The sequence below is a fragment of the Callorhinus ursinus genome, unplaced genomic scaffold, assembly GCF_003265705.2.
Source record: "Callorhinus ursinus isolate GAN/ISIS: 27379988/994484 unplaced genomic scaffold, GSC_fseal_2.0 scaffold1, whole genome shotgun sequence".
In the NCBI taxonomy this organism is placed as follows: domain Eukaryota; kingdom Metazoa; phylum Chordata; class Mammalia; order Carnivora; family Otariidae; genus Callorhinus; species Callorhinus ursinus.
This window is the reverse complement of record NW_027397063.1, coordinates 43,728,517-43,743,260: the sequence shown is the minus strand read 5'-3', so window position 1 is coordinate 43,743,260 and position 14,744 is coordinate 43,728,517. Positions and strand designations below refer to the sequence as shown.

Below are 14,744 nucleotides of genomic sequence, written 5' to 3'. Positions count from 1 at the left end.
ATAGCTTACTCAGCTTCTGCATCAGCACTTGCTACTTCACCTTGCACTTTTATGTTACGGAGACAGCTTCTTTCCTTAAACCTCATGATCCAACCTCTGCTGGCTTCATACTTTTCTTCTGTAGCTTCCTCACCTCTTCCTAGAATTAAAGAGTTAGGGCATTGCTCTGAATTAGGCTTTCATTTAAGGGAAGGTTATGGCTGGTTTGCTCTGCTCTTCAGACCACTAAAACTTTCTCTGTATCAGCAGTAAGGCTGTTTTGCTTTCTTATCATTTGTGTGTTCACTGGTGTAACACTTTTCATTTCCTTCAAGAACTTCTCCTTTGCTTTCACAATTTGGCTGTTTGCTGCAGGAGGCCTAGCTTTCAGTCTGTGTTGTCTTTCAACTTGCCTTCCTCATTCAGCTGAATCATTTCTAGTTTTTGATTTAAAGGGAGATAAGTTCTTTCATTTGAACATTTAGGGGATGTTGTAGGATTATTAATTGGCCTAATTTCAATATTGTTGTGTCTTAGGGACTAGAGAGCCTGAGGAGAGGGAGAGAAATGAGGGGAGCAGCTGGTTAGTGAAGCAGTCGGAACACACATTTATGGGTTTCATTTGACATCTTATGTGAGTGTGGTTTGTGATACCCCTGAAAATTACAGTAGCAACATCAAAGATCACAGATCACCATAACAGATATGATGATTTCAATATCTGAAGTATTTTAAGAACTACCAAAATATGGGGTGTCTGGGTGGTTCAGTCAGTTAAGTGTCTCACTCTGGATTTTGACTCAGGTCATGATCTCAGGGTCGTGAGTTCGAGCCCCCTGTCTCAGGCTCTGTGCTCAGTGGGGAGTCTGATTCTCTCCCTCTCCCTCTGCCCCTCCCCCTGCTTGCACTGTCTCTCTCTCTCAAATAAATAAATAAATCTTTAAAAAAATTACCAAAATAATGACAGAGAGACTTGAAGTGAACAAATGCTGTTGGAAAAATGGTGCCGTGAAAGAATTGCTCAATATAGGGTTACCACAGACCTTCAATTTGAAAAAAACAAAAACAAAAACAACACAGTTATCTGTGGAGTGCAGTAAAGCAAAGCACAATAAAATGAGGTATGCTTGTATATAGGCCATTAGCTTACTTTAGTCAATGATTTTAATGATACATTTTGTAAAAAGATTGTGTTACCTGATACTGACCATTTTATAATAGAACATCTCCTTTCTTTAAAGGTTTCTGATAATTTTACAAATAATTTATTTCACATAATACAAAGGCATTTGAAGAAATAGAAGCTTTGTTTCTTCCCTTTGTGAAGGAAGAGAAAAAAGTTATTTTCCTGCCTTAACTGTTCATTCTAGGAAAAGTGTTTTTTCTGCGCAGCCTAGATGACTTTTTTGTGCGGATGTTAAATGCTAGAATGCCTGGGTTATATATGAAAGTTATGAGGGCACTTTAATGTTGGTTGAACACTTACCCAAACTGTTATTTAATGTGCACATATTTTCTTAGAAGCTGTTTCACTTTAAAACAGCACAGGTGATCTTAATACTCTAATTTACGTGTGTCTTATTTATGCTCACTGGGATGGGAGAGGAAAAGAATCTTTTTAAGTAGAGTTACCATGAAAAGTTTTAGATAACAAAACCAAAAAAAAAAAATACCTGTAGATTAAACATGCCTAGTCTCTTTTAAAACTCATAATTATAGAAGTAGCTAAAGAATTCTCATTAGCTCCTATATACTTCTGTGATTCTTCACTTCTTTCGGTTTCATTATTCAGATGTTTTAACTAATCATACATTGTGCCTTAAAATTAGTTCTATGCGTAGAAAAGTAAAATGTATTAACTTTTACTGATCTTTTATTTTATACAACTTTAAAAATTGAGTAGTAGGTTTTTTAAGTTATAATTATGCATTCTGTATGAAAAATGTGTTTTATGAATACTGTAACTGCATGAACATATATTTTTCTGCAAGCACCGTGGTGGTGGTGAATTAGCAATGAATTCTTACCTCTAAATTGTTGGGAGCGGGGTATTTAGCAGAATGGGCTCTGAAAGTGAGTAAGGTACATGCTCAAGATTGGGGTTTGACAACAGAGAACTAGCATAAGGGTTGGAAGAAGTCATCAGCGGGGACTAGGAAATGAAATTGAGAATTGTCTAGGAAATGAAAGAAGGGAAGAAAAGAACGTAAATCTGGTTACTAGGTACGTTCTTTTCCTCTCTTCCCTTATCCTGACATTCTGCCAGAACTTGAACAAATACTAGGAAGACGTTGGAACAGTCTTGCAGTGGCTACCTTCCTCCTTTCCTCTTTCTTCTGCCTTTAATCTCTTTCTCCTCTCCAGGTAGTTCAGAGATGCTGGGATTGGCAGGTGCTAAAGTCCTGGAACGGAAAGAGGGGGATTTTGCTTCTCTCTTCCCTCTCCCTGGGGCTGTTGCTCCCCTTCTCCTTCCATTTTCCCACTACTAGAGACAATGGGATTGCTGAGAAATGGGGCTTCTGGGTGGTGGCATAAGGAATGTGTAATTTGGGGGAATATATTCGTGACTATGGAATATATAGCATCAGTGGAATAGAGAGCAAAAGAAGGAGAGGAAAGTCATCTGTTACAGCAAGGAGCAAGAGAGAGGATCTAGACAGAGCAGTCCAGGTCCCTCTTCCAGCAGAAGTTTTAAGTCAGTAAAGGGCTATTCTTGAACATAGTATTTTGGAAGAATGGAGAGAATAGCTTCCTTCATTCACTCAATTAATTTCTGTAGTCATTTAAGAATCTCTAAATAATTTTGTGTTGGTGGGTGTGAAAACCTTTCCTTTCGTTTAAAAACAAATGCAAAAATAATCTTATTCTCCAAAGCATTTTATTTTGCCTTCTTTAAGCCATTAGTTGGCAAAATCCTTTAAAAACAAAAAAACAAAAAAACACATAACTACCATGTGTTTCGGACTGTGGGTAGCATTCACAAGAAAAACAGTACACAGATTCTTTCTATTACACAAATATTTTTGTAGTTAGAAGCTGGTGCTCTGGATTATGTACCAAGAAATGGTTGCTTAATACTGTAGCAGTTGGCTCAAAACTCCAATTTCATTTTTTTTCCAGTTGTATTCTGATCTGCGCATTGGTTCTCCACAAAGTGCAGCACTTTTTTAAACAACTCTTCCATTAGTTTTTGTAGACTTTGATGGAAGTGACCCAAATATTTCCTATTCTCTCCATCCTTGTCCTTTGTAGATGAGGAAGTAGAACAAAACAAAACTCATTGCCTATACTAGCAGTTATTTCTCAGTTTTTTTAAGAACATACGCTGATATTCTTCCAAGTATTGTTTATGTAATTTTTAGTCATGATTTTAGAAGAAAATTAGAAACATGTTTTTTTTTTTTTCTTTTTCCCCCAAGTACATAGACAGAACCTCTCATAATAGTGTTCTCCAGGGCTCATTTTTGCCCAATTAGATATTTTAGTGTGCTGGGGGAATACCCTGAAGATTTTTCTTGTTATGTCAGAAAAGGTTAAAGAACTTTTCATTACTAAATCTTTCGTTCCCTTGTCATCCTCATCTCAAGAGATACAATCCTTGAAGAATTATGCCTTGTGAGTCTGAAACCTGCTTAACAATAATGAGGAACAAGTCTCAAAACATTCAAAAGCAGGAGCCCTCTACCAATGATCATGTCTAGGATGACCACTTCAACAACTCTCACTTGGCAACATAAAATACCTTTTTCTCTTTTCTGTAGAAGATATGAATTAATAACCTGGCACATCAGATAGAGTATGCCACCAAGTCCATGGAATAAATGTAGCTTCAGCCTTAAAAATATGGCCGAGATGATTCATTCACACCCTCAAGCAAAATTGTCTATCACTGACTGCTTTTTTTTCTCTTGCCATGGTAACTGGAGCGGTTACTAATCATATGAAAGAGAGAATGGTACAAACTCTGTGTGTGTGCCTTTGTGTATTTCTGTGCAAGGTCTTTAACTTACTACTAAATCATAAACCTTCTGTAATTGTGCAAGAACTAGCCAAAGGTGAGCAGAGTAGTATGTTACCATGGAAAGAATGGTAGGTTGAGAGTCAAGGCCTTTTAGACAAGTTGCTAGTTAGAGGAGCTCTTCAACAATTACACCTCCCTGATCACTGTATTCTGAGACTACATCAGTGCTGGTATACCTTTGGTGAGCAAGACAGGCATGTTCCTTATTCTTGTGTAGCTTCTGGTTTAATGTGTAAATGGTACCAAATCACTTACATCCCATGGTATGGCTTCTTGTTCTATAAAATTAGATACTTTAAAGGTACAGTGGTGAACAAAACAGACCAAGGGAGATAAGGAATGTGATGAGAGCTAACAGTTTTCAATAGAGTGGTCTGTGAAGGCTTCATTGAGGAAGCAACACTGGAGAGGAATCACTTAGATATTTGGAGGAAGAATTCTGGTAGAGGCATCATCAGCAAATATAAAGCCTCCGAGGTGGGGGAGTACCTTTGTGTTCAAGCCCACTACAAAGAAGCCAGGGTCCCTAAAGAAGAGGCAGAAAGTGAAGAAGTCACAACAGATGGGGAGGAAAGGGAACCTGGGCATCAACCCTGTAAAGTCCTTCTAGACCATTTGTAAGGACTTTGACTTTTACTCAAAGTTAGAGGGTTTTGAACAGAAAAGTGATGTGTTTTATGTCTCAAAATTACCACAAATGCTGTATTGGGAATAGAATTTGTGAAGAAAGTATATAGTTTTTCTTTTTGTTCTCTGTATCCTATAATGTTTTCTGCCTAATATTTCTCCAAAAAGAGAGTAAGGTATTTCATGTTTACTGTTAAACGGCAAGGGTTGACCTAAGCTGCAGAAGCTCATATTCACTTTAAAAATGTCTAGGAGATTTCAGTAACTCTATTAAGTGATGGTTTGGTGTATAATTGGTAGTTGATATTATCTAGATAATATCTTTTCATTTATTCATATTTTTAGCCTTGGGGCTCCATTTTACGGAATTGGAATTTCTTAGCTGTAACACATCCGGGTTACATGGCATTTCTCACATATGATGAAGTTAAAGCACGACTGCAGAAATATAGCACCAAACCTGGAAGGTAAGACTTCAGCAGCAATCTTATGTGGTATATCTAAGGATGGAAAGTGCTCTCTTGTCCATTCTTAAGTAAATCAGTAACACCCTTGGGGGCAGAGTGGTGGGGGAAGGAAATGCTAATAGACCACAATGGTACTCTTTAATTGAATCCTTTTAATCCATTCATTGCACTTGTACTGAAACTCTGTATTCATGAAGTGAAAGAGGATATGGTACCATGTAATTTGATAAACTTGGAAATTCATTAAGTTTCAGAGCTCTGATTCTCAAACTAAAGGAGGGTATTAGCATTGTCTCTTTCATGACACCTGTGTTTGTATATAAAATTGTATGTGTATATTTGAATACTTGAATATTGTGCTAAAGACAAAATAAAGCAGTTTCACGTTCATTGTTTTAGGGTATTTTTCAAGATGTTCAATTTGGTTCTATGGTAAACACTTATAATTACATATAATGTAAACAAATATAAGTACATATAAGTGTACATGTATGTACATGTTGAACACATATAAGTATATAAACATATGTAAGCCCATTGTTACAATCCAACCAATTTCATGTCCTTAAGAATTTCTTCCTTAATACCTTGTCATTCTTTGTAGCTTCAGAATTTATGTTTTACTTTCCAGATGATAAAACTAGGTGAATCTCAGAGGTTGGCTGTTTGGTCAGCCCTGTGGCTTTGGCTGAGAAATCATACCTTATTAATGACAAATCTGGGATCAGAAAATCTCGTTCCTCATTCATACATTTTCCCCATGTGCCATTTAGAAATGCATTACATTGTAGGCATTTGTGCTGTGGCAAGCAGTGTGCTGGGGATGACAGCAGTGACAGTGGATACCTGTCCTCCTCATACAGTGACATTTTAATAGGAGATGCCTTCCCAACATCCATGAGTACACTGATTTCCATACAGGAGTCATTTCATTGCAGGAATGAATTTGGTTGTTTTTTTAAGGTTCCATTTTTCTTCTAATGTCATTTTTATGATTTGTAGTGCAAACGGTGTTTGTCCTTTAACAAAGTAGTTTCTAGTATAAGCCAATACCGTCGATTCCTTTTTCTCTGCCATAATGAAAATTTCCATCTTTTTTTTATTTTTATGAATTTATGTGGTATATAAAAAGAAGGTAGTGGGTACAGAGAACAGTTTGGCTCCTGTTGAAGTCTTCTGTTTAGGTTAAGGAGAGTTGGTTCTCATTGAGACGCTGACAGTGGCTTACATGAGTCATTCTGTTTTGGTCAGGGATCTCTCATACCAGATTTTTCCATAACTTCTACTCTGTAGATTGGCATCAAAGTATCTTCTTGTTCTTGGAGTATGATTTGAAAGACGTGCTATGTTTGGAATTACACAATCCTACAAATTTAACATGGGAGTTATTTGCAAAATTAAGAAACCGAGTCCCTTTTGTGTTCTCTTGTTCAAGATTCTGGAGATAAATAATGTTGGGAGAGAACACTGTTGGGAGCAAAAGCCAGGCTGCATCACTATTAGTTCTCTTAATAAAAGGACAGGGCTCTCCAAAAGGATGTCTTTCTTCCTTTTCTTCCCAATTTGCCCTGTAACAGTTTATTCTACTGAGTTTTTGGCAAAGATGAAATGGTCAGCCTGTGGTAAATTGTTATGTTTAAAGTGTGATGTGGTATTTAAAACGTAAAGTTTAGGAAAACTCAGTGAACAAATCAAATGGTTTTGATAAATACTTGTTTTGCGGAATACCTGTTTAACTGTTTCGTCCTCTTGGAAAGCGTTTCTTCTCTTTGGCTTCCTGGTACAGAAAATAGTAGGACATATTGCAAGGACATTTGAATCTCTCAGGTTTTGCTTTTGGGGGGGATCCAGTTGACAGCCAGAAGTCTGTGTGGAATTATTTTGTCTATGATTCTGATTAAGGGTTCCATTTATTGGCAGGTTGATAGCCTATTTTCAGGCTCTCTAGGAGAATACATTTAGGACTTTCTTGAAGAGTCCTTTCCAAACGTTCTAAAACAAGTATGAAGTTCTTACTATTAAAAAACAACTTCTTCTTTTCTTTAAGAACCCAATTTTCTTCAAAGACGAAATCACCTTGCAGTACTGAATACACAAGTTAATTAAATTGAATAACTGTATAGCCGTTATATATGTTAATTTATTCTGCAAAGTACATTAGGATATATCAATTTCTGTCACGTATGTAGAGCAATCGGCACTCAAATATAGCCAACAGATTGTTGACCTACTTTTGAGCTGTTTCAGGGGTTATAAAATCCAGGTATGGTTATCATGATGGCAAGATTGAGTGCAATACACTTAAATAAAGATAAGTGATCTAAAATGAAACAAGCAGATAGCTATTTTAATAAATAAATAACAGTGAATTTAAAACCAAGTCAATGTCCCCTTGTCATTATCATTAATTTGATTTATATTTTTGAACTATTTTAACTTCCTTTTGTAAGACACTGAACTGATGCGTAATCTAGTTTGTCTTCTCATTAATATAGTCCAGCTCTTTTGATCTTTCATTTAAAGATGAATGGCTGGAACGCTCCAAAGAAAAAAAAATTATTTTTAAACAAGTCATTAACTTAAAATGCATAATTTTGAAATTACAAAGTGATATATTGAATTCCACAGTAGAAACTGACTCAATTGCCCTCTGAAGTGAACAAATTAAATTTTGACTTTGCTTTCAAAAAACAATTTCTGTCCTAGCTGTTTCGTACTGAGCACCCGCTGATGGGGATGGCAGTATATCCTTTGCTATTGAAGTAGATCACCTTCACTTCTTTTGTCCTATAGCCCTGGAGGTGTTTAAGTGGTATTATTGTCAGTGCTGCTTTTACAGATCACTGAACAGAGAAGGACAGTGGTGTTAAAATAAGAAGAAAGAACCTTATTTCAGATATTCTAAATGATTCCATTTATTCTTTGACTTTACAAAAGTCTAACAGATTGTTTAGTAGTTAGCATACACTTTGTGACTAAACATCATTTTCTCACGCTTTACAGCTACATTTTCCGGTTAAGCTGCACCAGATTGGGACAGTGGGCCATCGGCTACGTGACAGGGGACGGCAATATCCTTCAGACCATCCCGCATAACAAGCCCTTATTTCAAGCCCTGATTGACGGCAGCAGGGAAGGATTGTGAGTATGAGAAATGGGAGTCAGGGTGCTTATTATTCACCAGTTTGAAAGACAGACACTGCTTTACGATGGAGAGAAAAGATAGTGAGGCTGATGATCTGGTTTATTTCAAGACTGAGGAATGGAGTTCTCCTTAGTTCTTATCGTTCATCTCTTAAAATAGTCATTTTAAGGTAACTGGTTTGATTTAAACTGTATATGACAGCCAGTAAATTCCAGCATCAGATTAGAACATGAGTTTGTATTTTTCACAGGAAAAAAAAACACTTAAAAGGAGTTTAAAATAGATGAAAAATCTTATTAAGAAGATAATTCTTTAAAATAACTGACTTCTCTTGCTCCGTGTAACCGTCCCGTTGCTAGTTTTCCTCTTTGTCTGACTGGTGGTACCAGATTTTCTCTTTCTTCTTCTTACCCTTTTCTTACCCCTTCCCCGCTTTTTCTCTTTGTGTCTTTCTTCTTTCGGTCATGCTGCTATTCAATCCCTATTCCAGAATTATATGTTAAGAGCTGAATTCAGTTTAACTTAAGCTATTCTTTTTTTAAAATTTAAAAATAAGGACGTTCTCCTTTGTCTTTTAGAGCAAGAATGATTTTTGTCCTCCACAAAGTTTAGACGATCTGATAGGGACCTTCCTAGGAAATCTCCCTCATTCGTTTTAGTCACGTGCCATTCCCTACATCTTTTTGTTCTCTTTTCTGTGTTGCTCTGTTGTATTGTCGTCTCATCATGCTCACTTTTCTTGCCCTTTGCCCTTACTGAGTAACTCAGGGACGGACGTTCCCTTATTTGCAAGAGCACAGATTGTGATAGAAACCTAGCAGGAAAAAGCCCACAAGAGTTAGCAAAGAGGAAATAATTTAAGTTACACCTTTTCTAAAATAATAGCAAAAAAAAAGTGCTAGGATATATTGAAGAAAAACTTTTTTTATCAATTATGAGCTTTCAAGAAATATGTTAGAATTGTATGGCAAACTGGTAACATGTTTGTATTTCTGTTTTTTAAACTTAATATAAATTTGCTAACCTCAGTTATTTATAACTTACTTGAAATGCATCTAAGATTCATATGTGTAGCTTTTGGTTCACTGTGATTATAGGATTTTGTTTTTAAGAAAGTGTGCTGTAAAGTTTTACTTTATAAATAGAGGTTATGAGCGAGCAAATCTGTACATGTAGTAATTTTGATACAGCTTATTTATATTGTTCATAATGCCTTCCATCTATTTTTTAAAAGCCAATAAAAAACCAAATTATAATATTGTAATCAGTAGTTTAGCCTCTGAACTCCTACGCCAATCAGATGTTAATATTTACATACACACACACACACACACACACACACACACACACACACACACCCCTTCAGAGGCATTTAATTAGTTGAATTTGAACTGTAGTGATAGAGTACATTAAAATAGGTCATATTAACATCTTACTATTATTTAAAACTAGATCAGATTTTTAGATTATATTAAAATAGATATTATTAGATTTTTTTTTTCCCCTTAAGATCAGTAAAACACAGGATATTATCTGGTTCAGCTTTCATCGGGGTCAGCTGTCCTTTCCTTATAGTTAACTCAATTTAGTATGACATAGGTAATTTCCTTCCATAACCAGCCAATTGAGGTTGTTTATTCCTTTCCTACCATTGAGAGGGTCTCATCAGTAGCACCCTTGTTTACTGAGGACAGTGATTACTGAATTGTCCCTTATACATTAGGTAGACCCTTCAGCCTTTCCTGTAGCAACCTTATTGGCATTTTTATAATCTTTCAGGTTTGAATTCTTCATAGAATTTCTACATGTTTTTTAAGTATGATGAGCAAAATGTTATATAATAATTTTAAAACTGGCCATTATATAGGGTATAAAAAGAAAGCTACCTATCAACTCTCACTTAGCGCTCTTCATTTAATATTTGTAGAACTTTAACCCACCCATGCAAAAACACTCTAAAATTTGTCATTTCAGATGTAGTCAACTCTCTTTCCTAAATTGTAAAAAAAAAAAAAAAATTTCACTGATCTACTGATTTGTTCCTTACCCTATGAGAATCGTCTGTCCCCTAAGTTCATTTTTTTTCTAGTTTTACTAGTAAATTTTAACACTTATGAACATATTTTGGACTATTTAAGAATAAAGATTTTCTGTTACTTCACAGAACAGTTTTAGTATAGTTTTGCCCCTAAAAATATTGATCACAGTAGTAGTATATTCTGAATTTTTCATTCAAGCCATCTAGAACAGAGAGCTACCAAACAAAACTAACTTAATCAGCCAACATAATCCAACAGTAATATTATCATTTTTAAAAATCTAAAATAGGTATTTCCTAACATAGTAAACTTCATTTTTAAAGGAGTGTCTGAATGAATAAAAGCTTTTAACAAGATGGCCTTATTACTGTAACTTTTAGTTATGTTAATTCTCTGTAACAGTGGAACCTCATATTTATAAATGATTGTGTTTGTAGTTTGATTTGAAGTAAATGAAACATATAATTGTAACATTTTCTAAGTTCTTTAATCATGCGTGTACATGTGTGGGTCAGCGTGTGTGTAGACTAGTGTGTGGGGGGGTGACTGGAAGGTGAGATGGAAAGACAGAGGATGGGAAACTGGAGAAACAGGAACCATGGAGATGTTTGCGTAACTTTTATAGGAAACTTGCGGGCTTTCATTCCGTTTTTCTCTCATGTTATTAAGCATGGTGTAAAATGATGCAGGTAACATTAACTGTGCTTCACATGAGAGACACGATCATTGCAAATTGGTGTATATTCAAAGTGTTTTGGAATAGACCATGAATGACCAGAAAAATAGTTGTTTAACTTACCTAAAGGACCTATAGTAAAGATATTTAATTGGAAATAGTTGCTTAGTGGCTGAGTCCATATTCATTGTGTATTTCTTATATGAAAATGATTTCTAAATTTTAAATGCCCTAAAAGTAACTTGTAATATTATGGAAACAGTGATAGCAAAAGTTCTTGATATAAGTTACATAAAAAGGAAACTTCAACATGTAGGTTTGAATACAGAAGAATCAGATTAAATAATCTTAAATGCAATTAAAAAAATGTATATTTATGGTAATAAAGTTTCTGTTTATAATACAGCTATCTTTATCCTGATGGGAGGAGTTATAATCCTGATTTAACTGGATTATGTGAACCCACACCCCATGACCATATAAAAGTTACGCAGGTAAGGACAATTTCTGGTAACCCATTTATAATTGTTAAGTATCTAATACTTTTGAAATAAAAAACATCCTCTTATACTGTAGCTAAAAGGATGTATAGGATCTCATGCAGAAGATACTTGAAGGAATTCTAGGAGTGTTTGAAAAAAATACATTACTGTCTCCATTTTTTGAATAAAAATTTCTTCTGTTAGTATTCTTGCTTCCAATACAATATTAGCATTTGTGCAGATAGATAGATAAATCCACAGGTAAGTGAATAGATAGGAAGAGAGAGCCATAGATTTAGAAAACTCCAAAGAAGATTAGAATAATAATATGCATTAGCTTTTAGAGTCAAATGAGTACTTGAAGCGTATTGAAGATAATAATTATATTCTTATAAATCTATTGTTGGCAACCTCACAGACTGAATGGGCGTGTAACTTGGTAAGCCTTTCTTGAGGGTAATAGTAATTATCAAAATCTAAATAAAAACATTTTTGACTCTGGATTCTGTGTGTATCACTCACATATACAAAGAAAGATCTGTACATTGGGGTATTCACTTTAGCATTTTTCCTAAAATGAAAAATTATAAACTATTTAGCCATAGGTTAAGTAAACCATAGTATATTCATACTGCATTATACTGTAAAGTCATTAAGAGGAGGAAGGTAGCTCCACATATTCACATGGGAACTTTGGCATCTTTATTATGTAAAAAATTTCCATTACTAAGAAGCTCAATTATGTAACATTTCATTTTGTAAAGTTACATTATGTTAGTTCAATTTCTGGAAAGAAAGAAAGGAAGAAAGAAATTACCATTTTTAAAAATAACAATTAAAAAATACTAAACTGATAACAGTACTTAACTGAGGAGGTAAGAAGGTTTGGGGAATTGGGAAGAAGATGAAAGGGAGAACCTGAGTATTTTGTTTTACATATAGTCTAGTTTTAAAATATTTTATAATTTATATATTTTTGTGCTTTTATAATAAATAATAAAAATCAAATAAAAACCAGAAATTATAGATTTGGGGGAAGACAAGAGATAATTTTATTTTATTTCAGATTCTCCAGATTTAGTCCCAGTGGTCTTGGTATTATTATGTGAAACATATTTGTTGATATATGTACAGTTGATGGACAGTTTTTACAGTATAAAATATAACTGACATTATTTTAATTATGTAGTGATTCCTTATGTTCTAATACATGTAAAAGGATACTCACAAAAGAAAGTCCCTCTTTATAAAGCCATGGTTTAAAAATACATAATCAGGAGTAATATCATTCCATTAAATTATCATAAATATTTGAATAACTTACCCATTCGGTTCCATTGAGTTTTGCATCCATGCTTTTAGCTCACTGTAATTTTTTAATAATTGCAAACTGGTCCTTTGGATGTCATAACAATATAAATCCTTAGCTATTATTTTAAAGACTTCAGTGACTTACAATATATTTTTAATTGCTTTAGATTTCTTTATTTTTCATCTTGATCCATTCTCGTCCTTTTTCTTAATTTCTTTAAAAATTAAACAGTCACACATACATACTTCATGGTAGACAATTTATATATGAATGTGTGTATGTGCACGTGTATCTTTGTGTATATACATGTACATAAATATATGTATATATTGTTTTTCTCATCAAGGTTATAAGATCTTTTAGTAGACTAGCAGTTAAATATTGTCATTTATTTATCCTGCCCAGGGCCAGGTACCTAATAGACACTTATTAACTGAAACATTGCCTTATTTAAATGAATTTTTATTTCCGTAATTCCTTTTCTTTGTATCCCTATTAAACTTTTTTTCATATTTTCTTTACACGTACTGATGTATTTATATCTTCTTTGTGACCTAGATCTTTTCAGTATTTGGACACCAAGAATTTTACTATGTCAAAATGTTCAAAACTAGTATATCAAGAGAGTAGATGTTTAATAAAACAATTTTTGGTTGCTGAAGTGATTAGTTTTCCTGACAGTGCTGTATTGGGAAAAGAGTATGCAATTTAGAGATTTAATATAGAATTTGAGGAAAACAATTTAAACTTATTCAGCCTCAGGTATTTTTTTTAATTCAATATATCTTACTATGCTTTGGAGATGATATGACATAATAAATGTGGACCACAGTCCGTAGCATGCAGGAAGAGCTTGGCAAATTCTGCCTTTCTTCTGTTCTGGAATTTCTAAAGGTATTTAAAAAATAAAATTGAGTGTTCAGTCAGAGTTGTGTGTGTGTGTGTGTGTGTGTGTGTGTGTGTGTGTGTGTAAGTATGTATGTGTGTTTGCAATTTTATGGTAAAATTAGATGAATATGTGGCACTTACAAAGAAACTGAAGTTATTTATATTTTCTTTTAAAACCATAAGTTTTGTCTTTTGAGTCACCATTGAAGCAAGTCCCTTCCTTAAAGGAACAGTATAAAACATTAAATAATCCGAAGTATTAAAAAAGCTTATACAATTGCAGATAAAAGCTCAAATGTTTTAAAAAATGACCTTGTAGGCCAAATTGTGATTAACAATTTAAAACATGTCTTAAATGGCAACATATTCCTGACAGGATCAAGTGTGAGGATTTACTGTAAGTCATTGTATTTGAGAAAATTCAATATTAAGAGTTGATGTTAGAAATACATTAACACTGCCTTTTTTTTCCCCCCAAATTCCAGGAACAATATGAATTATATTGTGAAATGGGCTCCACTTTTCAGCTCTGTAAAATTTGTGCTGAGAATGACAAAGACGTCAAGATTGAGCCTTGTGGGCATTTGATGTGCACCTCTTGCCTCACAGCATGGCAGGTATGATCCAGGTTTAAGGAGCAACACTGATGCCTTCCTTATATCCCCTGTCACTGTTTCTCCTTGCAGTTTTTTTCATCTTAATGATTCAGGAAATAGTCTTTTAAGTGCTTTCTTTGAAGAGTAGTTTTAAAAAACCTCTTGTGTTTGATTTTCTGTTTTATATAATTTCATTTTTCTTGCTGTTTTTTATATTGTTTCTCTTGCATGTATAATTTAATTTTAAGATTTAGTTATAAGTAGTTGTACCTCGATAAATATAAATTGATTTAATGTTTTAGACTAAGACCTAGAGAATAACTGGTTTCCTCAAGGGTTTTCTTATATTTCTTTATCTGTAATAGAGGTTGGGGGCTTGAAAATGGATCTTTGGACAAATTTCCAGTTTTAAGTATTTGAAAGGATTCACAGAATATTTTGATCAAGTCATTTTTTTAACTGCTGTTTAACACGGTCTCTATTGAAGTCAATATTATTGATGGGGTTTAGAA

General features: G+C 34.2%; 1 protein-coding gene across 11 annotated transcripts in view; it reads left to right on the top strand.

Moving 5' to 3' along the window:
• The window catches only part of CBLB (Cbl proto-oncogene B), a 219,527-nt gene that overhangs the window by 112,585 nt on the left and 92,198 nt on the right, over positions 1 to 14,744 (top strand). For all 11 annotated transcript variants that reach the window (XR_003208751.2, XM_025873717.2, XM_025873709.2 and 8 more), the window contains exons 6-9: positions 4,973 to 5,094; positions 8,098 to 8,235; positions 11,361 to 11,448; positions 14,122 to 14,253. Coding sequence is in view for 10 of the 11 variants with exons in the window: in XM_025873717.2 (XP_025729502.1) it covers positions 4,973 to 5,094; positions 8,098 to 8,235; positions 11,361 to 11,448; positions 14,122 to 14,253 (480 nt within the window). In the remaining variant the exon portion in view is untranslated. The remainder of the gene's footprint in view (positions 1 to 4,972; positions 5,095 to 8,097; positions 8,236 to 11,360; positions 11,449 to 14,121; positions 14,254 to 14,744) is intronic.